General features: G+C 37.9%; 1 protein-coding gene across 1 annotated transcript in view; it reads left to right on the top strand.

Moving 5' to 3' along the window:
* Positions 1 to 25,556, top strand: part of Tlk1 (tousled like kinase 1) — a 110,923-nt gene that overhangs the window by 15,011 nt on the left and 70,356 nt on the right. The window contains exon 2 of the mRNA XM_031373203.1: positions 22,065 to 22,183. Within this exon, the coding sequence (XP_031229063.1) occupies positions 22,065 to 22,183 (119 nt within the window). The remainder of the gene's footprint in view (positions 1 to 22,064; positions 22,184 to 25,556) is intronic.

Here is a 25,556-nt window from a genome sequence, read left to right as displayed (position 1 = left end):
AATATGCTAATTTCCAGATGACTGAATTACCCAAAGTGCTTTCTGTACTTGATTTCTAATTTAATTCTACTGTGCTTGTAGAACATTTTTTGTATACTTTGAGTACTTTTCAATTTGTTGATGTTTGTTTATAGAATATATGGTTTGTTGAGAGTGTTTGTCCTGGTTATTTTGTCACCTTAACACAACTAGGGTCATACCGTTTCCTTCTTTCTGGTCTGCCAACTTGTGAGGAGTTCCAGCCACAAACTCTTACCACTGTGAACTCCACCATACCCTGACTGTCATGATGGGCTACCCTAGGGTTTATATTGTATATTGTAGTGTATCAGAACCTTTAAATGTATCCATTCTCCCTATATTTGTTATATGTATTAACCTTAATGCGTATGGCTACAATAATTCATATAGCCTGAGTGCTGGGCAGTGGTGGCGCACGCCTTTGATCCCAGCACTTGGGAGGCAGAGGCAGGTGGATTTCTGAGTTGGAGGCCAGCCTGGTCTACAGAGTGAGTTCTAGGACAGCCAAGACTACGTGGAGAAACCCTGTCTCGAAAAACAAACAAACAAGATCAAGATAAAAAGAATATACATATATTTATTATTTATTAAACTAAGTTTATTAACATTTTTACTTATATTCATTTCTTTGAATATATTGTTTATTCTGTGTCATTCTGTACTTAATTGAAGTTTGAACCTATGTTACTTTTGTTTGTTCTCATGTTTATGCCACATAAGAGGCATGTGGTTCAGGATGTGTTAACTCATGGTGTAGATAAGAAGAATTTGAGCTGATTTTCCTGCCTCTGTATCTCCTAAGTGATAGAATTACAAGCATGGGCCACCATACTTGGCTTACTGTGTTTTTATATGTGCTAGATCTGACAGGTGTGTGTGTGTGTGTGTGTGTGTGTGTGTGTGTGTGTATACATTTGCTCTTTAACGAAGGTGATGAAGTCATGCTTCTGCAGTGCTCTATGTAATTAACCTCTACTGGCACTCATGTTCTTTCATGGCAGTTTATGTTACCCTCAGTGTAGCCGGAATAGACGCTCATTCCTCTGCCAGCTCCAGCTGACTGCCTACACTCTAAGAAATTTTAAATTCTAGTTATTTTGTAATTAAACTTAAGAATTCTAGTTTTTAAATAATTTTTTCTTTATTGCTGTTTTTTATGTGAAGAAGCAATGTTATAAAACCTTCCTTCCTTTAAGTCTTTAAAGCATGATTTCTTCTCTGAATATTGTGGCTCTTGGGTCATCTCACTTTTGAGTAGGACTGACATTTTCCTTTTTCTTTTTTGTTTTTGTTTTTGTTTTTTTGTTTTCCCAAGGCAGGGTTTCTCTGTGTAGCCTTGGCTGTCCTGGAACTCACTCTGTAGACCAGGCTGGCCTCGAACTCAGAAATCCACCTGCCTCTGCCTCCCAAGTGCTGGGATTAAAGGCGTGCGCCGCCACTGCCCAGCTTCCTTTTCCTTTGAATGCCTGATTTTATTGACACTTAACCACTGTGAGTTTTGAAAACTAAGACCCGGAACTGTTGCTGTGTACCTGCTTGCTCATCTGTTGCGGGGCTTGGCAGCAGTGGTCTTGGTAACAGAGATGACTGCTGTGCTGGCCCTTCTCTGCTTGAGCATCTCTCCATCTCTTCATTTGGTTTTTAGCTAAGTTACTTTTGTTGCTGGCTGTTACTTTTTGTTGCTCAGCTGTCAGTTTCTACTAATTACTCTTTTCATCAATATCTTAGGCCTTAAATTGCTCCACAGTCTGATCCAATTAAACTCAGGCCTTTTGGCTGAAGCTAAGCATTACCAGGCTTTTATGTTATAGCTGGGCTTACCCCAAGAGGACTCTTTACTACCTTTCTTTCCAGAGACTTACTGCAGTTCCCTTGCTAAACTGTCAGCTACTCTTGAGTTTTGCATTTTGCTGCAGCTGTCATTGAATGGCCAGTTTGCCTCTTCTCTCTAAAGTTCTCTAAAGATTGTTTTTAATAATTCCTTTAGGAATGATCTTCCCCAGTTGGTTTGAAACAAGGCTGCCCACTGTGGCACTTCAGCGTCTTCTGGTTTTGTGTATCACCACCTCAAGCCTATGCCTATCTTTAGTGAGCCAGGAGTGGAAGCACTGAAGACTACTACTCATGTAGGAGCAGGGCACTGATGGGTATGGTAACCTCTGTTCTTACCCTACTTCTCATAGACAAAACAAACCTCTTACCTGCCAGAGAGTGGGGCCCAGGGTTGTTGCTCTGTGCTCTGCTATATCTGAAGTAGAATTTCTGCCTTCCTGGTGGGGTTGGTTGGAGAAAGGAGCCCCATTCTTCTGTCCTTGCCTGCCTGGGACTGAAGCTGGCCAGGGGGCATGGTGCTAACAGATGCTAGCAGCGTTCCCGTCCTACAGGGGAACTGTACCACCAGACAGGAGCTGGGGACCTTCCTAGTCTAGGACCTCACTGAGTCAAGAGGACAGCAGCAGAGGTGGTTTGTAGTAAGTGCATCACAGATGCCTTTTCGTGTCACCTTATCGAACAGAATTTTGTCACAGTTGTATGACATTTTAGGGGAAAGTTGGTTTACTGAGATTCTGAAGTCCCATTCCTCTGTCTTCAGCTATGTTGATTGATTTTGTGTGCTGTGATGTAGGCGTAGGATTTATTTCTGTAAGGCAGTCCTGTTGTACCAGCTTCATTTGTCCCCTGCTGGTTTATGAAGTGCTGTCAGTTTTATACATGAAATGTCTGGATGCAGCTATTATTGTGGACTTATTTGTTCTTGTGTGAGAACCATATGTCTTAATGCAGTGTCATAGTAAACTTGATGGTTACCAAATCAGCCTTGCCTGCTTTTTGATAGGTAGAATTCTTTTGGTTTTTCGAGACTGAGTTTTTCTGTATAGCCCTGACTGTCCTGGAACTCACTCTGTAGACCAGGGTGGCCTCAAACTCAGAAATTCACCTGCCTCTGCCTCTCAAGTGCTGGGATTAAAGGCATGCACCACCACTACCTAGCAATAGGCAGAATTCTAAAAAGTGACATGAGCCGGGCGGTGGTGGTACACACCTTTAATCCCAGCACTTGGGAGGCAGAGGCAGGCAGATTTCTGAGTTTGAGGCCACCCTGGTCTACAGAGTGAGTTCCAGGACAGCCAGGGCTATACAGAAAAACCCTGTCTCAAAAAACCAAAAAAAAAAAAAAAAAAAAAAAAAAAAAAAAAAAAAAAAAAAAAAAAAAAAAAAAAAAAAAAAAAAAGTGACATGATAAGCAGAAAAGAGAAACAGATTGAGATGCAATAACAGAGGTCAGAAAAGGCTAGCCCCTTCTTTCCTCCTTGCCTGTGTTTAGTTTTGAAACAGGTCCTTCCTTCCTTTATAGCTGAGGCTGGTCTCAAACTGACTCGGGAAGATACAACTGTATGAACTAGAAATGCAGATAAACCACAGAAGATGCGTCTAATCCCCAGTTCCAATCGATACATGAAAATGGGGACCTTGGGCCTATAAACTGAGGTATGCCTACATTCTGAATGGATGAGAAGCATGTTTTCCTCAACCAACCCCACCAGGAAGGCAGAAATTCTACTTCAGATATAGCAGAGCACAGAGCAACAACCCTGGGCCCCACTCTCTGGAAGGGCAGAGGTCTGTTTTGTCTATGAGAAGTAGGGTAAGAACAGAGGTTACCATACCCATCCCCTGTAATCATTACTTTTTGTACTGTTTTAATATTTGTCAGAATACTGTTGTAACCGGGATATTCGACAGGAACAGCTTATGAGGAAACATGAGTTTGTGCATGGTTTCAGAAGATTACAGTCTGTCATGGTGAGGCGGCTGTGAGTGTGCTGGTAAGCGTTTGGCAGCAGCTGTTCCCACCAGGTTGGCTTAAGACACTATAGCTTTTGGCTGAAGTCAGAGCACATAAACATTAGTGGGATATTTCCCATTCACCCTGTAACATCTCTTGTAGCAGCTTGACAGAGATATAGCCTAAGTTACCATTGATTTCATATTTATGAACTCTAAGCAGAGACCCTTGTGGTAGCTTATAAGTGTGCAATAGAAAATTCATATGGACTTCTGATTTTCTTCAGGATTGTTATTGGTTAATTCTACAAAATTAACCAATAATTGTTATTGGAAAATTCTACAAAAAAGTAAAAACAGACCAAAACACTGTCAACCTATTTGAGATTACATATTAAATTTATAGACCATTTTAAAAAATAATGAGTATTCCAAATCATATATGCAGTATCCCATTTCTGTTAATAATTTATAATTTCTCCATAATGATCACATAATTATTGTTAGGCTTTTAGGTGTTTTATGCCTTTAACTGTGATTATAAATTATGTCTTCTTAGACATTATTTTTGGTTTATTGCTGATAAGGCAGAAACAGTTAATATTTTATGTTAACTTGATAACTAGTAATTTTGCTTATAATTCTTTTACTCTCAAACTTATTTGCATTTCTGTCAGCATATATGGGCGATGAGGGTAATTGGTTCATCTTCTGCAGTTGGTAGTTTTTGTTGTTTTAGATTTTCTACATTGACCAATGAAGTGTTATAATGGACCCATTGTCTTATATTTCATAATTTTTTAGTATTTTGCAATTTGGTGTTTTGGTATTTTTGATCTGTCACTTATAGTTGAAAGAAATTCTTTTGTGTTCCTAATTAATAGCTCTTGTTTAAATAATGAGTGTTTTCATTTCTTTATCTATTTAGATGAATAACTTTTTTCTAAGTTTTAAATGAGGTCATATGAGTGTGTTTTCCTTTTTTTTTTTTTTTTGGTCACTGTGATAGATACCTAAAAGAGCAACATTCTAAATAAGATTTATTTGGGCTCATGGTTTCAGAACTTGGAGCACTTGGAGTCCGTGTGGTGTGCTAAGAGAATCAAGAGACAACTATACTTTCCTTTTTTCCTTGTGTCTCATCCAGGCCCCAGCCTCTAAGAAGATGCCACCAATATTGAGGTGGGTCTTCCCACTGAGTACTTTCAGGATAGAGATGTTTTCCTTAACTCACAACACTCTTCAACCTGCTCACATGATTAACTCCTACAATGTGAGATTGTTACTGGTCTTAATCGAACCAATCTTGCCTCCTGACACCAGCCTAGTTTTAAAATTATTACTACTTATATGAAAATTGCTGAATAGTTTTATTAGATTTTTTTTCTTTTTTTTTTCTTTTTTTTGGTTTTTCGAGACAGGGTTTCTCTGTGTAGTCTTGGCTGTCCTGGAACTCACTCTGTAGACCAGGCTAGCCTCTAACTCAGAAATCCACCTGCCTCTGCCTCCCAAGTTCTCGGACTAAAGGCGTGCGCCACCACTGCCCAGCTTTTATTAGATTTTTTTTAACCTATATTCATGAAGTAGATTTGCAACTTTCTTTTTATATAATAAATTTCTTTGTCAGATTTTGTGTTATAGTAACACTTCCTCCATAAAAATGAATTTAGAAATGATTTTGTGTTTACCATTATTTCTAGGAGTCTAAGAACAGTGTTACATTTTCCTTTACTTTTGATAGTTTATTGATCAAGCCTTCCAGGCCTGGATATTTTCTGGAGACATTTAGAATAATGGTGTCAGTTTCTGTTAATGTGTTAAGACTTCTTTAACGTTTTCATTTTTGTGTCAGTTTTGGCAAACAAAAGCATATTTTTAGGGATTTATTCATCTCCCCACCCCCTACTTTTTTTTTTTTTTAAGGAAAATTCAAGTTTTAGTTGTTCCTTATGTTTTTATCTTTAATATGGTGATGTCTTTTCCTGAAGTGGCATGTAATTGTGGTCTGTGTCTTGTTCCCTTCCATGAGTAGCCTGTTAGTGGCCATTAGTCAACACAATGAGCTCTGTTCATTCTTTCTCCTTGCTTTTTTGTTTGACTTTTTTGTTCTAGGTGTAGTTGAAAAGTATAATTTTCATTTCATTCTGGTTTTGTCTCCCCAGATGATTGTTTTTCTTCCATTTTTAAGAGTCTAGCTATTGGTGGCCCCACAACATGACCCATGAAGCCTAGCCACCTGAGTTTGATCCCTGAGACCTAGGAAAGAACCAATTTCTGCAAATTGTCCTGTGATTTCCACATGTATGGTGTGGTACACTTTCTCCTTCTCCAAATCAAGAAATGTAGAAAGTTTTAAAGCAGTTCGGTTCTTCACATGGGCTTTGGCTGGGGTCCTGGGGCAGAATCAGCAAATACAAATCAGGGTCCTCCTCAGGGTCTTTCCCAGCTTCATATGCTTGATTCCTGTCCTTCCTGCTGTGAAGGGCAGCTTTACACAGCATTTCACATTCACATAGACACAAAAGCATTGGCGATGGGTCAGAGAGGCTCCATTCAGGGTGATGAACTTGTTCATGCCTTTGGCCTGGACCACGTGCTGTGTACAGTCAGTCCATGGTTGGACCCATGTTCCTTCTTTTCTTGTTCATCTTGGAAGCCAGGACCTAAATGAACTAGTTCTGGGTTTTGTCCTCTTCCTTCTTCGAAGCTTTTTGGGTTTAATTTGTTGCTCTATTTTTAAACTGTGATAAATGTTCAGCTCTTGGATTTCTGAATCCTTACTCCCATGTAATTGGGGTTTATGTAAATGGGGTTTTTGTAGTACTTGATCACATACTTGAAGTAATAAAAAATGTCATCATGTAATAGATACTTACATACCCAGGTTTATCAGTGAGTGACAGTATTCATAACTGATAGGATGCATAGGATCAGCTTAAATGTCTATCAGCCAATGAATAGATAAAGGTGTACCGTATACACAAAGTACACTTTACTTCCACCATAATGAATGTGGTTATGCTATTTTTTGAAGAAATAGATGGATCTGGGTAGTAGCATATGAAGAAAAATGAGCAAAACTCAAATATCACTTTTTCTTTTATATATATATATATATATATATATATATATATATATATATATATTCATTCCAGATTAGAATACCTACAAACAAATCTAAGTAAGACACATAAAAATAGAAGATTTTGGGGAGTAGATTGGGATAGTAAAAGAATATAGAATGTTATATAAGCAAAATATATGATATACATGTGTAGAAATTTCATAGTGCAACATTTTTGGTATGCTAACTTATACTTGTGCCTACATCTTGCTGATTAAAGTAAAATAAAAAGCCACATAACTAAAACTGACTTTATTTTTCAAAAAGGTACTGAATTGAATCAGTGTTTTTGATAGTTAATTTATTTCTATTCATTTTATCCGTTACTTTGGAATTAGATGTGAGTTGTCAAACCTTTGTGGGGTGGAGAAGGTGAGAATCATAGCCATACCCTTGTACTGCTTTTTGTTTTTTCTTTTTTTTTTTCTTTTGAGACAACGTCTCCATTAACTCAGGCAGTGTAGCCTCAAACTTTTTTTTTAAGATTTATTTAATTATTATATGTAAGTACACTGTAGCTGTCTTCAGACGCACCAGAAGAGGGTGTCAGATCTCATTATAGATGGTTGTGAGCCACCATATGGTTGCTGGGATTTGAACTCAGGACCTTTGGAAGAGCAGTCAGTGCTCTTAACAGCTGAGCCATCTTTCCAGCCCCAGCCTCAAACTTTATAAGTATTCCAGGATGACCTTGAACTTCTGACCCTCCCACCTATACACCACTCCGCCATTTTATGTAGTGTTGGGGATAGAACCTAGGGCTTCATGCACATTAGGCATGCATTCAACCAATTGAGCACATCCCCAGTCCAAACGCTTTCTTGGAAAGAATTAGTGCAACTGCTCTTGTGTTGCAGTGTGAGCACAGCCATAGATTGAAGATAAATGGGTCTGCCATGGATAAAAATGAAACCTAATCTATGCACATGGACATTTGATTTTTATACAAGAAGCAAACTGGTTGTTCCTCTTGCAAGGATGTTAGTGGTAAGCAGATGTTTGCCTTTTAATAGACAAAAGTCAAGGGCCAAAAGGGTTACCCTCTTTTTGGTGTAGCAGTGCAAGTATGTTAATTGTATTAAAACATTTAATTGTGGTGAGAAATACATGACATGTAGTTAACTGTCTTAATCATTTCTAAATTTAGTACTGATAATTGTATGTGGTTTTATTGTTGAATAGCTATTTCCATATTGTTTTTATCTTGTGAAGCTGTAACTTTGCTCTTAAACCCAGGACTGCTCATTCTCCCTATCCCTTCCTAGCCCCTGGCACCACAGTGCACTTTCTGTCTCTGAGTTTGACTACTCCTATTTGAGTGGAATCATACACTATACACTATTATCCTTCTTGTTATGGCTTATTTTACTTAAGTGTAATGTCTTCAAAGGTTTACCATATTTCAGCAAGTGTCAGAATGTCTCTTTTGTTAGGCTTAGTAAAGTCCTGCAGTATGTTTATTCACTGATCTACCAATGACATTTACAATGCTTCCACCTCTTATAGTAATGCTGCTGTGAGGGATACTTTAACAGAATCTTTATGCTTTGACCAGCATTGATTTCCTCAATCTACACCTGAACTGATGCCAATCCGTTCTTTCTTGTGAGTTAAATTAGTTTGATTCCATGTGTACAAGGTATTTGTCTTTCTGTGCCTGGCTTGTGGCACTTAGCAAATGTCTTATGTAGGTTTGTTCATGCTTGCGTGTTGGGAGGATGTTTCTAAAAGGCTAAAGAGAGAATTCCATTATATATTTATCTGTTGAGTGACACTTAGGTTGATTCTGTGTCTTGGCTGTTATGGATAGTGTTGTAGTAAATATGGGAATGCAAATGGGTCTGACATTGTTTTCTCTGTTCCTCTGCATATATGCATGTAGAATTGCTGGGCCAGGATATCTTCATAGACTTTTAGTCATGTATATTCATCTCCAAGAAAGCGTCTGTTTAAGATTGTGGCCTGTTTTAAATTATCTAGCCAACTATTTTTGTTCTAAATTATCTAGCCAACTATTTTTTTAAACTTAAAAAATTATTATTGTGTGTGGATGATGTGTGTGTGCCATGCACATGTGTGGTTGGAGAATTGATTTGTAGAATTGTTTTTTTTTTTTCATCTACCTTTGTGTGGATTCTAGTTATTGCTGTTGGGCTTGTGAGGCATATACTTTTACCTGTTGAACCATCTTGCTTGCCCCAAGCCAACCATATTTTATTAGTTTTTATGGCTTTTGCTGTTATTTGTTTTAGGCATCCAGCATTTTAAACATACACTTTGTCTTTTCCTTTTTCAACATGCTGACAAAGTACAGTTGGAGAGATCATGAGGCAAGAGTGATTTGTTGTAAATGCCAGTAGAGATGCTCAACATCTCAATATCTTACTATTTTTAGTTACTGTTATTTTCAGTGCTGAGGATTCAGCCATCCAGGCCTTATGCATGCTAGCAAATGCTCTATCACTGAACTGTGTCCCAGCTTCTGTGTTTTGAGACTGTCTCATTTTGTAGTCCAAAGTAACCCAGGATCCACCTGCTTTCAGTTCCTTAAGTTCTGGTATTATAGGAGTGTGCCAGCAGTGAATTACACTGTAAAACAAATAGCAATGTGGAATGAGGAGTTTTTCTAATGTTACAAAAATAGATTCAGGATTAATTTTTTTCCTGTGTCAGAGAATTATTCAGTCATACCTTGCATGTGTAGTATTATCAACTATGGTGGTAAGTGATAAGTTTTATGATGTATCCATGCAAAATAATTTCAAATTCTTTTTTTTTTAATTCATGTAGCAACTTGAAATAATGTTTTGTCCTTTTGGCTTATGTATAGTAGCATCAGTCACTTAAATGATCCCAAGTATAGATGGGATCTATAGGTAGATGGCAGAGAGACAGCAGTTTTCCAGTCTTATTGCTCTTGGTTCTGTATGCTGTGCTATATTCGTGCCTTTCCTCTTTGCACTTGTCGTCTCATGCTCTTTGCTGATGACAAATGAATCATTGCCTCAGTGCAGACCTGTGAGTGTCTGTCCTTACTGCTGGATAGGCAAGTAAGCCGTGACAGTGGAACTGACTGTTGACCTTTCTTATTTATACCTCTAAAGTAAACCAAATTCAGTAGCTCAAAAAAAAAAAAAAAATTCCTGCTGAGGATAGGATCAGGTTGAAAAGTGCCTCAGCTTGCCTTACAAGCTGGAGGTCTTAAGTTCAGATACCTGGTACTCATGTAAAAAGACAGGTGCGGATGTATCCTCATGTGATCCAGGCCTGGGGAGCTGAAGACATTCCTGGCAACCAGTCTAGGCCAGTCAGTAAGCTCCAGATTCAGTGAGAGATCCTGTTTCTCCAGCCCCAAAAGGTGAGAGCAGGAATACTGAGTCATGTGTTTGAGAGTGCACAAATTCTAAGTTTATTACATCATTTGTGGCTTGGTGAGCAATTACTCTTAGTTTTTCCTCTAAAACATACAGGCTTTACTTTTCGAAATGTAAAGCTTGTGTTTTTTTGAGGGGGGCGTTGGCTATCGACAACTTGATGAATTTTTGAACATATGATTGTTATGAAAAATAAACTCAAACTGAGAATTGGATTGATAAGAATTTTTATGCATATTCTTTGATTTAGCAGTATGTTAACATACACAAACTATCACATCATCAACTTTTTTTCACTTTGAAGTTGTAAATATAAGGAGGTACTTGTTGCAGGATATTTGATCACACTGTGAATCCCTAGATTGTTATTTACTGGGAACTACTCTCCCGTTCTCCCCCCACCCCCACCCCCGTTTTAGTTGTTGTGTGGCTCAGCCCTTACCGTACACCTTTAATCCCTCTGGCTGGAAAACAGGCACACTCTTAGTACACGTATGTATACACACACACACACACACACACACACACACACACACACACACACACCTTTAATCCCAAACAGTGAAGGTAATGTTAGTTTGTAGGAGACACTTGTGCTTGAAAGTGATATCTAATTGAGTGGCAGACAATCAGACAAATCAGAGAAAGATTTGACAGAATAGGATATGCCCAACTCTCAGAAGAAGAGAAAGGGAAGAGAGGCAGGATAAGAGGGAGCAGTCCAGAGAGAGGGAAAAGGTAGGAGACTGTTTTACTGGAAGAGTTTTACAGAGACAGGTTGAAGAGAACAAGCTAGACAAAGGTAAAGACAGAATGAGCCAGAGAATGAAAAGGAGCCATAATATTAAAAAAAAAAAAAACATTGCCTGAGTTAGTTTGAGGTCAAGCAGAGCAGTTCAGGAAAGGTCAAAAGAGAGAAGTCAGATTGAACCAATAAGCTTGGAGAGAAGTTTGAGCCAGAGCAGTAGAGTTGAACCAGCCAGCCAGAGAGATCAGAAAGAACTCGGAAAGGGTGAGCTTATTTAGCAGTAAATTTCAGACACTGAAAACATTCTAGGCCTAGATAAGATTGTGCAGAGGCCTGGGTTAGCTGATAGTTGGAGACAACAATTATTTCAAGTAAATAGTTACTTTTACAGCTACCAAGATGCATAATCTTTATTGTTGGAAAAAGAAGGGGAAATAAAAAAGTGTCTGAGAGGGGAAAAGAAAAAGCAGAGTATTTTGTTTTTCATTGGGTGTTAGGGCTTATAGGTGGGGTTTAAATTTAATTAATGTGCATTTTTGAATTTCTTGTTATTGTCAGCAATTTGTGTGTGTATTTTGTTGTTGTTGTTGTTTGTTTCTTTGTTCAAGTCAGGGTTTCTCTGTATAACCACCTGGAACTCTCTTTGTAGACCATGTAGGCCTCAAACTCACAAGAGATCCTCCTGCCTCTGCCTCCTGAATGCTGGGATTAAAGGTGTGTTGCATCATGCCTGGCTCAGTTTTGTGTTCTCTATTAAGGGTCTAAAGAGAACAAAATGAAATTGCTTCTTTTTAAAATAAAAATACATACTCTTTTGCTCATGGCAAATGATTAGCATTATAAAGTAAATCTTGTCAGTGAATTATGACAATTGAAAGAAAATATTTTTAAATGATTGTATAGGTATGCCTGCCTATACGTGAGGAGTAGGATCTAGGAGGTGGGAGTTTGGGAGAAGCTTTCTATACTTTTATTGTTTAAAAAGTTGCTGTTATTTTAAGAGTAAGGAAATAAACAAGAGTAGAGAAGATGAATGGGCAGTGAGTACTTGGAGGAGAGGATGTAAACTCAGGTTTTTTTTGTTTTTGTTTTTTGTTTTGGTTTTTCGAGACAGGGTTTCTCAGTGTAGCCCTAGCTGTCCTGGAACTCACTCTGTAGTCCAGGCTGGCCTCGAATTTCAGAGATCCACCTGCCTCTGCTTCCCAAGTGCTGGCATAAGCTCCCACTGCCCGGCATAAGCTCAGTTTCTAACTGACTGTGTTGACACTTCACTGGGGAATATTCTTTCTCCCAACACAGTTGTACACTCACTCCTCTTTCTTCACTCTCTTTTTCTGTTATACATACAGACTTCTTCTAGAACTTTCTTTTGGAATAAAAGTGTTCTCAATTGAGTGTCTTTAACGTTTGACAAATGACCATATAACTTAACCTCTTTTTTTAATTTCCTTATTTTTAAAATTGAACTATATGTTAATACAGAAATAAGATCTAGTATAAAGTATGTAGCTGTATATTCATGTATGAATGCATGAGGGGGAAAATTAAAATTGTAAACCTGAGGCTAGAGAAAAAGGATCTTGGTTAATTATCTTACATGACATTAGAGAAACTAAGCATTAAAATCTATGCTATTCTACCCACTAGGAATTTCAGACCCCAGGGAGAAAGTTGGAAGGAGTATAAATCATGAGATGTATATTGTATATGCTAGTGTACGCCTCTGTGTTGGCATGTGAATAGGCCTATTTTATTGAATGAACACTAAGTGACAGATTCAGTACAACATACAAAAATACAAACTTGTTTTACTGTGTAACAGATATATAAATTTTGTATCACTTTTCTATTTTATGTATAAGGATGCTGAATAGGAGTGGGGGGAACTTGACCAAGCCTACACAGTTAGAGTGTGTGTATTGTTTGTGCCATGACGTGCATGTAGATGTCAGAGGACAGTTGCCACCAGTATAAGCTCTTATCTTTGTTCTTCTTCTTTTTTTTTTTTTTCGAGACAGGGTTTCTCTGTGTAGCCCTGGCTGTCCTGGAACTCAGTCTGTAGACCAGGCTAGCTTCGAACTCAGAAATCCACCTGCCTCTGCCTTCCAAGTGCTTGGATTAAAGGCGTACGCCACCACTGCCTGGCATCTTTGTTCTTCTTTGACACAAGATCTACTGTTGTTTCTGTTGCATATTCTAGACTAGTTAGCTTACAGACGTCTGTCGATCCAAACTTAGGCTTCAGGCTTGTGTTGCAAATGCTGAGTCATCTCCTCTATCCCTGCAAGTAAGTGTGTGTGTGTGTGTGTGTGTGTGTGTGTGTGTGTGTGTGTGTGTGTGTGTGTTTTGATGAAAGACTAGTTACCAGACTCTAGGCTTAGACTTTTCTAAACCTACTTTATTTAGGGTTCTTGAGCGCTTCAGCCTCTCTTCTAACCCATTGACTAGAGCTTGAGGAGAAAGAAGGTTAATAGGAAAAAGGGATTGTGGACCTGTTTTGAAGTAGTTCTTTGGGGTGACTGAACTCTTCGTTATCAGGATACCATCAGTCCAGTCCAATAGGAAACACCAAACACCAATCAGTAACCATGGCTCCATCCAGCAGAAACCACCAGGCCTTGCCAAATCATGAGTCAGTGGAAGCAGCCGGAATAACACTAGAAGATTTTTGGGCAAGTTTCTCTCTACAAAGTGAAGACCATTGAAGAAGCGAGACTATCGAAATGTTGCACAGCTAGTGAAGACCAGCAAAGCATCGCATAAAGTTGTAATGCAAAAGCATCATCTCACTGTCTGTGGAGTTCCATTTATAATCTCTCCAAACACCATGCACTCTCTAAAAGTGTCTGCTTCAGCAAAATATCTCATGCCCTGTTGAGTGTCTGCTTCAGTGAAACATCCTCTCAAAAGACAGTTTCCAGAAAAACATCATGTGCTACAACCAAGTTTCCAAAAGAAACTGGAAATTTCCACTTTATCAGACATTTTTTAAAATTAGTTTTTAAAAGTCGTATTAGAGAAGCAGAAATCCAATGAGTTGCCTCTGATTCAACCTGTGCAGTTTGGTCTCAGTATATCTTAATTCTTCCCTGTGAGGACTACAAGAATAGTGTTTAAAATGATAACGCATTAAACTTGAGGTGAGTCTAGAGTAGACTGTCTTCTCATTATAGGCTTATATAATTGAACATATACATTAGATACTGTGCCTGTTATGACTCTAATCATTTGGATAAAATACTTTGTTGTAGTATGTGTACAATCTCTCTCTCTCTCTTTCTCTCGATGTAGGGTAGGGGTTAGGTATAGAGCTCAGAGATAGTTTACTAGAACAGAATTAAGTATCTAAATAGACTTTGCTTGTGTGAAATGTGATAGGTGACCAGAGAGGTATTTCAAATCAGTGGGTAAGGTTGCATTCATGAGAAAATTGAGACCTCTTTCCTTTTGGGGAAAAACTAGATATACCAAACACTTAAAAAGAAGACTTCTAACTAAACTATTAGAAAAGTTTAGGTATGTTTTTATTAGACTCATGTGAGAGAAAGCTGTTAGAAAATGACTTTTTGATTGATTTTTGTGGTACTCATTTAGCATGTTGTTTAACTGCCAGACATGAGACTATTTTGTTTTAATATAGGGAATTGAATTTCAGATTTAACGGCAGAGTAAGTTATGTAAAACTTTATCAATGAAAATCTATTATGTGAAAATGGGTATTTTAGAATATTTTTTGAAACTGTAATTAGATAATTTCCCCTTTCCCTTTCCTCCCTCTGAACCCACCCATCTACCCCTTTCAAATTCATGGCCTTTTTTTTCTTTAATTGTTGTGTGTGTATGCACTGAATATGTATTACCTTTTCAAAACTGAGGAATTGGGGCATAGTGAGGAAATACTGGACCAAAGCACGATTGAAACCCAGTGGAGAAAACTCCAAATCCTCTACAGGGCTCCATGTCTGTTGTCAGAGGCTTAGATGCTGTGGCCTTGTAGCTTTGCTGCATCCGTTGCTTCTTTCTCGGGCTGCCTCTGCTCCCTGTGTGTAGTAGCTCTCTGTAATAGACGTGCCACGGTTCTGGCACCTCAGTATTTTGGGGTCTTCAGCATAACTCAGGATTTACTTTTAGAGTGCAGTGCCCTCTCTGGGCTACTTTCCGTATTTGATAGAGTCTTGATGGAGGTGTTGCCCTGCTACATACTGCTTGGCCTCGGCGACTCTCCTTAACCACAGAGGAAGATTCTACAACTTCCTTTACTCGTATGTGTGTGTGTGTGTGTGTGTGTGTGTGTGTGTGTGTGTGTCTTAAATACAACCTGCTCACTCTATAATGCGACCTGTCTGTATGGTTTTAGGACTGACCATTTTTATTGAGTGGTATACACTTGTCTGGAATAGACTATTTCTCCTGTTCTCAGCATTCCTTATTTGCCTTTAGGTCTTTATCTAGGGTTGAGGCCTTTTGAGATTTTCCTATTCCATGTCAGCATGTCTATTCATGTTTTCTTTGCTCAGCTCATGTTTAGACAGCCATGTTTGCTATTTCATGGGTATAGATTCTGACATTTCTAGGAGATACAGTCTCACAGCAAACCCCCTGATTTTCTGTGTCTATAATAATCTTCCCAGCCCCTCTTCTGCAGTGTCGCCTGAGCTTTAGGTGAGGGAGCTGTGTTGAAGATGTATGAGTTTGGACTGGGCTTCATACTTCCGCATTTTTAACAGTTACATTTTTTTTCTATAATCTGTTGCTTGTTGGAAAATGAAGGTTTTATTTTATAATGGTGGAGTCGGTAGGTGCGCCCAGGCCAACAGTGGGGCTGGATACAGGGATGGTGGCCAAAAAAGAGTGCTGAGTTTTTGCTGCACATGTTTAAAAATGCAGAGTAATGCTGAACTTAAGGGTTTAGATGTGGATTCTCTAGTCATTGAACACATCCAGGTGAACAAGGCGCCTAAGATGCGCCTACGAACCTACAGAGCTCATGGCTGGATCAACCCATCCATGAGCTCCCCTGCCACATAGAGATGATCCTCACTGAGAAGGAACACACTGCTCCAAAAAGAGAGGAAGAGGTCGCACAGAAGAAAATATCCCAGAAGAAACAAAAACTCATGGCACGGGAATAAATTCAGCATAAAATAAATAGAGATAAACTGAAAAAAAAAAAAAAGAGAGAACCACACTTCTCTGGTGAGACCCTGGAGAATGACTAAAATGGATGTTTTAAGACACTAGTAAGAATTAACCCTAAAATGTTAGAAAAACACTTTGTTGTTTCCTTTGTTCTTGTCCCTGTACTTTGAAGTGCATTAAGACAGCAAAAAAAGATGACTTATTTAAGTTGAATATTTTACTTTATTAAACTGATTTCTTAGGTTTATCCTGGCTTTTTTTTAAAATAAAAATGTCCTCAGCCATATCAGTTATTATATGAAAAAACATTAACAGAAGAAAAACTTAAACTTCTGTCTAAGCCATCATATCAGATCAAATTTAATAGAAAATTAATCTCGAATAAATTTAGTTTTTGGACTTTGGGACGTTTCAGGTTTTAAAAATTTTTATGGTGATGTCTCAGCAGCAGCAGAATTTATTAGAGAGGTTTTTAATGAATGGACTTATATTCTTGGTTCTTTGGTAACAGTAAAATTTGAAAACATGCTTTCTAAATATTTTTATTGTATTTCGACTGCCAAAGATGAAGAGTTAGGCAACTAAAAATTATACAGTGAAAAGTCTTGTTACAAACAAAGGTGGTGTAATTGTAAGCACTGCTGATTTATCATAATTAGTATACCCTCTATGCCATTCTGGGAAGTCATGCTTTTTGACAGCTGCTGGTCTTTGATGAAAGACACAGGCAGAGAGGAGAGTGGGACACATCATAGTGATCTAATGGGTTCAAGTCATGTGTGTGCTTCAGTTTTGTTCTCTAAGACTGTTTTGATCATAAAGATTGGTGTTGATCTCTAATTTAGGTAGTCTCAGCCCTTGTTTTTATTTGAAATTTGGAGTTTACAACTATATATCTGACAATTAGGCAAGTAAAAATAATGGGATGCAGGGTAGTTAGAGGATGCTCTTTTTGTTGATGGTAAGACAGGGTCTTGCCCTATAGCTCAGAATAGTCTTGAACTTACTATGTAGCTCAGGCTAGCCTTGAACTTGGAATTCTCTTGCCTTGATCTCTAGAAGTCTAGGATTACTGTCAGGTAATTGTAAGATATTCTTTAAGAATGTTAATGTCTTTAGTATGTTCTATAATTTTTTTACAAAGTATAAATACCATGTAATAACTTAATGAGTTGTGGTGGTGTTACTTTTTCTTAGAGAGGTTTACCCTTTGTAATTGAGTACAGAACACTTGAGGGTTAAATGAGAACTTAGATTAGATTGAAATCTTTGAAACATGCTCTCAGATGATAGCATAACTATGTACTTTAAATATGCATTTTAAATATGTTTTAAAAGATCAAAAGAAGAATAATAATATTGAAACTTCAATTCCACAAATAGTGTTAAATCTTTCCAAAATTTATGACTTTATTTTGTATTACAGTGACAGAGCTGAGTAGTTGTGATGGAGATCACACAGTATAATTTTCATCACTTTATACTGTGCTTAGCTTGTAACATTTAGTGATAGTTATAATGTGACAGTATGCTGAGCGTCATAGCTCTTGTTTGTTGGTCTCTGTTACTCGTTTTCTATATTACTAGTTCATGTCCATCAAAACAAGAGAAAATGGACTTTGAGTGATGTGTGTGCACATATGTGCTGGAGCTAAAACCCAAGTATTGTACATGACAAGCATATACTCTATGATGGAGCTTTAGTCTTGGCCCTTGAATGGAACTTGGATTACTTTGTTGAATTAAATAACAGACAAACAAAAAAGATTGTTTTTTATTATTGGGATAGAAGTATATTTGTTGACATTACCAGAGTAAACATACTACCACATTCCCAACTTTTGGGATTATAATTGGAAATTTTGAAATGAAGTATCTCATCATGGTATAATTTCTCCCTAAATGAAAAAAAATATGAAGTTACCATTAAAACAAAGTTTCCAGTGGACTCATCTGCTACCTAAGCAGAGTCATTTATTGATGTTGAGTTAAATTGTTGGATTATAGAACTCAAAAAAGTTATGTCCGGAGACTTGTTTAAAACTCTTAGCTTTTTGGCAAGAATAATTAACTTTAACACTTAAGGACATCTGGGGTAGTTTTGATAGAAAATTAAAAACAAGGCACATAGTTTATAGCGCTTCTTCTGGCCCTAGAGGACTTGACAGATGTTATTGGTGTTACTCAGTTGTTATTTACTGGAGAACTCACACGTTTAAAGTGGCAGAAAAATTAACCTTGTGAATGTTCTTTGTAGAACACTTGCAGGCAACCTAAGTACAAATGGAAGTGGAACTCATTATGCTATGCTACAGTGGGTAGTGATAAATATGTGTGGAACACATAAAAGTTGTGCAGATTCTGAAAACTGATTTTAAAAAGTCAGATGTTCAAAGCCTATGGTTGTTAATGTGTTATTCATCAGCAAGTCATTTGTAGAGAATATGTGACTTGTGAGTGCCATTCATTCTCATGGAGTTAAGATACCATTGCTTCCACAGATATTTGTTAAGAACAAAAGCTGAGGATCCTGACTGGATTAGTTTGGTAGAGTATTTTGTTTGTTTTTACAGTTGTTTAAAGACTGAGATTGAAAATTTTATGATCAAAGAGGACCAACTATTATCAAGTTACTATTACCAAATACTATTTGCTTTCGGAAATTATTTTTTTTTTCAGATCCACAGTTTTTTTTTAATGAATGTAATATAAAGCTAGAAGATAAAATAATGTGCATATGCCAGGCATTGGTGACACATTCCTTTAATTCTAGCAATCGAGGCAGAGGCTGGTGGATCTCTTGAGTTTGAGGCCAGCCTGGTCTACAGAGCAAATTCCAGGACAGATAAAGCTACGTAGAGAAACTCTGTCTCAAAAAGCCAGAAATAAAATAAAATAAATAAAAATAAAAATAGAATGCACATGTAGTGATGTTGCGCCCTAATGTACACATTAAGAAGGCACATGTATGCATGGGTGTAGTTCTTAACTCCACCTATAGTTTCAGGGGCATTTTTCAGATGGTGTAGGAAGCTCAAAGTAAACTCCCATGTTTCAGAATCTCCTTAGGTATACAACCGACAAGTTCTACTGACCCTTTAATTGATTTTGTACTATAGTGATACATTGCAAACCAAACGTTCTAAAGAGCCACCCAGTAGAATGCTACACCTATTTTCCAAGTAATGAATGTCTTCAACTAAAATCAGATGATGGGTTTGGTATCAATAATTTAGCTATACGTATGTCAGTGAAAGTATATCAGGGTCAGGAGCACTGGCTGCTCTTGCAGAGGACCTGGGTTCAGTTCCCAGAGGCTACATGCTAACTCACATACATCCGTAACTCCAGTTCCTGAGGATGTGAGACAGGCATGCATGTGATACACATGCATACACTCAATGCACACATAAAGTAAATATAAGTAAAATCTAAGAATGTAATAATGAAATGTAGAACCCTAAGTAAAGCTCTTGGGCTTCAGAATGGCCATTCTAACTATAGAAGCGTATTGCTTGTATAGATAGGGACTGGATGAGTGTTTGAGTGGATTAATCTAGCTGGATCACATTTTTATCCATGGGTTCATTACATACAGCAGCAGTGATTTTTATATTAAAAATTTAAAACACAGAGACTTATTTCATATGTGTATTTATGAGTGAGTGTACATGAGATTTTAGGAACAGAAATCCCTATTAAGTGATGTGAGATAATCTGTCCCTCAAAAAGTCCATTCCTTTTATCAGCAGACTTGTAAGACACCTTTCTCAGTGGCCATTATTTTGAGTTTTGTCCATGACGTTTGTGGAAACCTTTTCTCTTGTTATATAAATGTGTACAAGATTTTGCCTACTGGCCTACAGAAATCAAAATACTTAGGATCTCTCTCTTTAAATTAAAAAACAAGAAGGTTGGCAAATTTTTGACAGCAGAGCTTCTCAGGTACAGAGTGCTTACAGGGCCTTATGAAAATGCAGGATTGATCTGAGCTGCAGAGGGACCTGAGAGTTTGTACTGATTGAGTGCTTTTAGCTGATAAGGTTTTGAGTTAGCTAACAAATCTCTAGTGCTGTAGGTAGATTTTTCAGGCATTGCCAGTGTAGTCTTAAATCACCTGTTCTGTGCCTGAACTTGTGCTAGGGGCACTCACATATATTCCTTCTTTAAAAAGTCTTTGAAAGTGTTAGACCTGTTGAAATGAGGCATTTTTTAGTTTAATGCTTTCCCTTCAGATGCATATATGGGAAAGTTTCTACGTCCTGGAAGATGTATGCATACACATATGCACGAACAGCAGGAAGTAAGCTGGAAGGAAAATAACCTTGTTACTGTTGTCTGGTCCTGGACAAAGTAGAACCTGCTGTCTTTATCTTCCTAAGTGCCTGGTGTATTAGCAACACCAGTTGTCAGACCAAAGAGGTATACAACACTCAGATTGCTTTAGAAACATTTTCTCCTAGTCTTTTGCTTCTCCTTTCATTTGAAATGTCTTACACTAATCTTTACATTTTTGATGAAGTCCAGTGTATTCTTAAAAATTACAGTATGTTATTGTAAAATGTAATATAAATTTCTCCCTTTTTTCAAGGCACTGAGGATTGACCCTAAGGCCCTATGTATGCTAGGAGAGTGCTTCATTATAGTTCACTTAGACTCACAATTGATGTGTTCTTCCCATCCTTTAATGCATTAGAACAGAGTTGACATTGCATAGGACTCTTCTTTTTTCTTTTGTTTTTGAGATGAGGTATGTAACTATAATATTCTCCAGATGTATTTGTTGTCTTTGGAGGCTTACTGTGAGTAAGATCACTCTTTCTCTTTCTGAGCTCTGGCTGGCTGGTTCAGTTCAGCTATTCTGGCTCAAACTCCTCTCCATGCTGACTGACTCATACTGGCTTTTCTCTGTTTCTGAGTGAATTACTTAGTCTTCTTGGTCTCTAATTTGATGCAGTCTGTTCTGATCTTCTGGCTCCTTCTCATTCTCTGGCTCGTTCTGTCTTTACTGCATCCTGTCTTTGTAAATCTGTATGGTAAAACTGCTCCCTCTCCTCTCACCCCTCTCCTGCTACTCTCTTAAGCTGCCTCTCTTTCCTGTGCTTTTCTTATGAGAGTTGGGTGTACCCGATATGTCTGACTCATTCTGTCAAATCTTTCTCTGATTTGTCACTTTGTCTGCTCCTCAATTAGATGTCACTTTTAGACATGCTGCTTCCTTCTACAAACCTTCATTGTTTGGGAATAAAGGTGTGTACTAAGGGCGTGTCTGTATTTCAGCCAGAGGGATTAAAGGTGTGCACTAAGGACATGACAGTATTCCAGCTAGATCACACAGACCTAGAAGGTCTTTGGATGTGATCCTTTGCCAGAACAGCCATGTTGCTGGATTAAAATTCCTCTACATGTAAGTAACCCATGCTGGCTAGAGCTCTTTGTGTAGCCTGGGCTAGCCTTGATCTCAGGATCTTCATGCCCTAGCCTCCTTAGTGTTAGATTTGTAAGTATGTGCTACAACACCTGGCTTGTATAGGACTTCTGTTCTGTAGTAGCCAAGTGTTTTGTGGAGCTTCTTTTATGTATGTGTGCTTGTTACTGTGCTTGCTTGCTTGTGTGTGTGTGTGTGTGTGTACTGAACTGAGTGTGCCTTGGGCTATGGTCAGAAGAATAAATCTACTATAAGATGTTTTGTTAAATGGAGTGCACATTTTAAAAATTTGTAGTTTCTTAATCTGTTTTAGAGTGTTTATTTGTAAATTTTGTATTATAGTCTCACAATATGTAATATATATATACACACATGTGTATGTGTGCACATACACATGTGTATGTGTTTGTTTTTGTTTTTTGTTTTTTGTTTTCTTCTAAATAGGTGCAATGGATGAGCTTCACAGTCTGGATCCAAGAAGGCAAGAATTACTGGAAGCGAGGTTCACTGGAGTTGCTACTGGGAGCACCGGAAGCACCGGGAGTTGCAGTGTTGGAGCAAAAGTGAGTACAACTTTAATCTCATTTAAAGTCCATTCTTTGTGTTAAGTGGTCTAGAACATATTTGGTGTTGAGGTGGCTTGACCATAAGACTTTAAAAGCCCTCGGACTAATGTTGGAAGGAGAGGACCAAGTCTTACAGATTGTACATTGACCACCATAATGTGTGCTTTGGCCCCCACAATACAAAACACTAAAACTACAAAGTATCTTTTGTGCAGGAGCCCTATATACATGCTTAATGGCAAACTGTTAACTTTTTATGATTTTTATATTGTGTAGACGTTAGTATTTAGAAACCTGATTTCTTTTTATTTGCTCTGCAGAAGCTCTCTATATTAACACAGTTTTGTTTGGCAATTCTTGCTATTATTTCTTGACCAAAAGGTCCTTGCCTATGCCTGTTCATGTGGAAAGAAGTGTGCCCTGCTTTACTTGTAGCAGTTTCTAAGTGTGAGGCCTTACATGGAATTCATTGCTCTGTTTTGAACTGAGTTTTGAACACAGAGAGAGGGACCTAGTTTTTCACCAAGTAGATTGGTGAATAGATTGTCTTTCTCTCCAACATGAATTTTTAGCACCTTTGTTGAAGATCACTTGGCTGGACCCATGTGGGTACTTCTGTTGTGTTGATCTGTGCATGTTAGTCTTAGCAGTGTGCTGTGCTGAGTCAGTTACAGGTCTGTGGTATATATTCGAAATTTTAAACCCAGGGTGCCTTTGGCTACTTGATGTCTTTAATATTTCTTTTCTTTTCTTTTTTGATTTTTCGAGACAGGGCTTCTCTGTTTAGCCTTGGCTGTCCTGGAACTCACTCTGTTCAGGCTGGCCTCGAACTCAGAAATCTGCCTGCCTCTGCCTCCCAAATGCTGGGATCAAAGGCATGCGCCATCACTGCCTGGCGTCATTAATATTTCTATGTTGTAGCATTTCTTTTTCTGTTTCTGTTTCTGTGAAGAATGTACTTGGCTTTTGATGGAGGATTGTGTTGAATCTATAGATTGTGTTTGGTAATATAGCAGTTTTACAATATTATACTAGTCCTTGGGCTCTATCTTGTAGTGACTCCAATTTGTCTGTAATGTTTTAAGGTTTTCATTGTAGTTTTTTTCACTTCCTTGGTTAGGAATCTGTCTATTGTTTATCCATCTATGTATCTATCTGCATGCCCACACACATTTTTAAATCTTACACTGTGTTTTCCCATCATGAGTTTCCTTCTCGGTATTTGTTGTTGATATATAGGAAAGCTACTGTTTTTTGTTTGTAGAACATGTATCCTAATACTTTGCTCAAAGTCTATAAAATCTAAGAGCTTTCTGGAGGCTTTAAGAGTCCGTTTAAGAATAGAATCATATTATCTGTAAAAAGCAGTGATTAGAGCAAGTTCCTTTCCTCTCATGGCCCCTTTGTTTTTTGTTCTTGTCTTATGGCTGGCTAATAATTCAGGTACCATACTGAATGAGAGTGAAATAGTGGGCACCGACTTGTTCCTGATTTTAGAGGAAAGGCTTCGTTTTTTCTCCTTCAGTATAGTGTTTTGTCGTCAGCCTTTATAATGCTGTGGATTGATCCCCTTTGCTGCTAGTTTCTTCAGCATTGGTCATGAAAGGATGTTGAACTTTGTCCAAAGACCTTTTCCATACCTGTTGAGACAGCTATGATTTCTGACTCTGGGTCTGTTCAGATGCTGCATTACATCTTTTGATTAGTGTGTTTTCATCCTTTATCCTTCTTGAGGTAATTTTGTGTTTCTTACTTTGAGAAACTGCCAAATTGTTTTCCAACTGTTTATCCTCTCAGCAGTGTATAGGAAATAGAGTTTCTCCATCCTTGTCAGGATTTGGTTACTATCTCTTCTAGTATAGCATTGTGGTTGGTGTATAAAGCAATACCAATAGTGTTCTGATTTACATTTCCCTGTTGATCAGTGATGGCTGAACTTTTCCCCATATACCTACTTATCATTGATATATCTTCTCTGGTGGGATATCTAGTCAAATCCTTTGCCTGTTTTTAAATCTTAAGTTACAAAGGTTTTTAATGGGTGATGGATGGGTAATGGACCTTAGTATGATAAATGTTTTACAGAGGTTTCTCCCATTCTTTGAGTATTGTATCTGAGAAACTTGCATAGTTATGTCACATAATGTATACTTTTTTTCTGAGACACTGTTGAGGAGTGAATGTATTATGTCCCTCACAGGCTCATGTGCTGAACACCTGGTCCTAGCTGGTGGTCCTAGCTAGCTATTTGGGAGGTTTGAGGAAATGAGATTTACTTAGCTGGAGGAATGAGGTACTAGAGGTACTAGAGAGCGAGCCCCTTTTCATCTTCGTGTTCCCTCTGATACTATTGCCAAATGCATAAGGCCATGTGATGCAACTTTAAGGCAAACCAAATAATTCTTCTCTTTAAGGTGTTCTCCTAGAAAGATGTTTACAGTTTTAGCCCCTACATTAAAGTCTTGGATCATTTTAAACACACATATGTGTATGCGTGTGCACATGCTCACATGCACACGCACATTCAGTGTGTGTACCTGTGCTTATCTAGTTGTTTATAACCTGTCATAAATGTGTGAGTTTGTGTCTCTACACTTAGTTCTCTGCTGATCTATACTTTTGCCCTCAACACAGTACCACACACTTCAGTGTAGTTAGTGATATCTTTTAAAACTGGAAGTGTGCTTTTGCCAACTCAATTCTTGTTTAAGATGATTTTGGGTATCCTGAGTCTCTTTATTTCAGTCTGGCTTTTAGAACCAGTCAGTTACCTAACAGAAACAAAAGCAAGCAAGCAAACAAAAAACCAACTGGAGTTTTAGTAGGAGTCTCAGGTAAATGTTTAGGTTAGTGTAAGTGTTGGAACCTTAGTACATTGTCTAGTCTATGGCACAAATACCTTTATATCTGCTTAGGTTTTTTTTCTTTCAACGATGTTTTGTGGCTTTGGTGTATAACTTTCATTTGTTTGAACTTCTGAGTTTTTCTTTCTTTCTCATAGTAGTATAAAGGTATTGAGTTTTGTTTTTTTCTCTTTTAATCAAATTGTCCTCTTCACTCATTTCAGCTGTTCATTGCTGTTGAATAAAAATTACATTCGAGTTCTGTGCATGCCTCTTGTTGAACTTGAAGTACAACCTAGTTGAACTTACTTATTACTAGCTCTGCTAGTTTTACCAAAAGCGGTAAGCTTTTGAAATTACTCTGTTCCCATGTACGTGATACTGTATGGAGAAGAGCAGCTTGTGTCACTTATCAAGTCTCCTTCCTGGGACTGACATTCTTTACCATAGATTTGGCCAAAAGAACAGGCTCAGATTCAGTTAGTTTCCTTGTTGGTTGTGAGGTGAATCATTTTTATATCCCAGTG

This window comes from Mastomys coucha, unplaced genomic scaffold (genome assembly GCF_008632895.1).
Source record: "Mastomys coucha isolate ucsf_1 unplaced genomic scaffold, UCSF_Mcou_1 pScaffold15, whole genome shotgun sequence".
Taxonomy (NCBI): Eukaryota; Metazoa; Chordata; class Mammalia; order Rodentia; family Muridae; genus Mastomys; species Mastomys coucha.
Note: the sequence above shows the minus strand (reverse complement) of the source record. Positions and strands in the feature narration are given on the sequence as shown.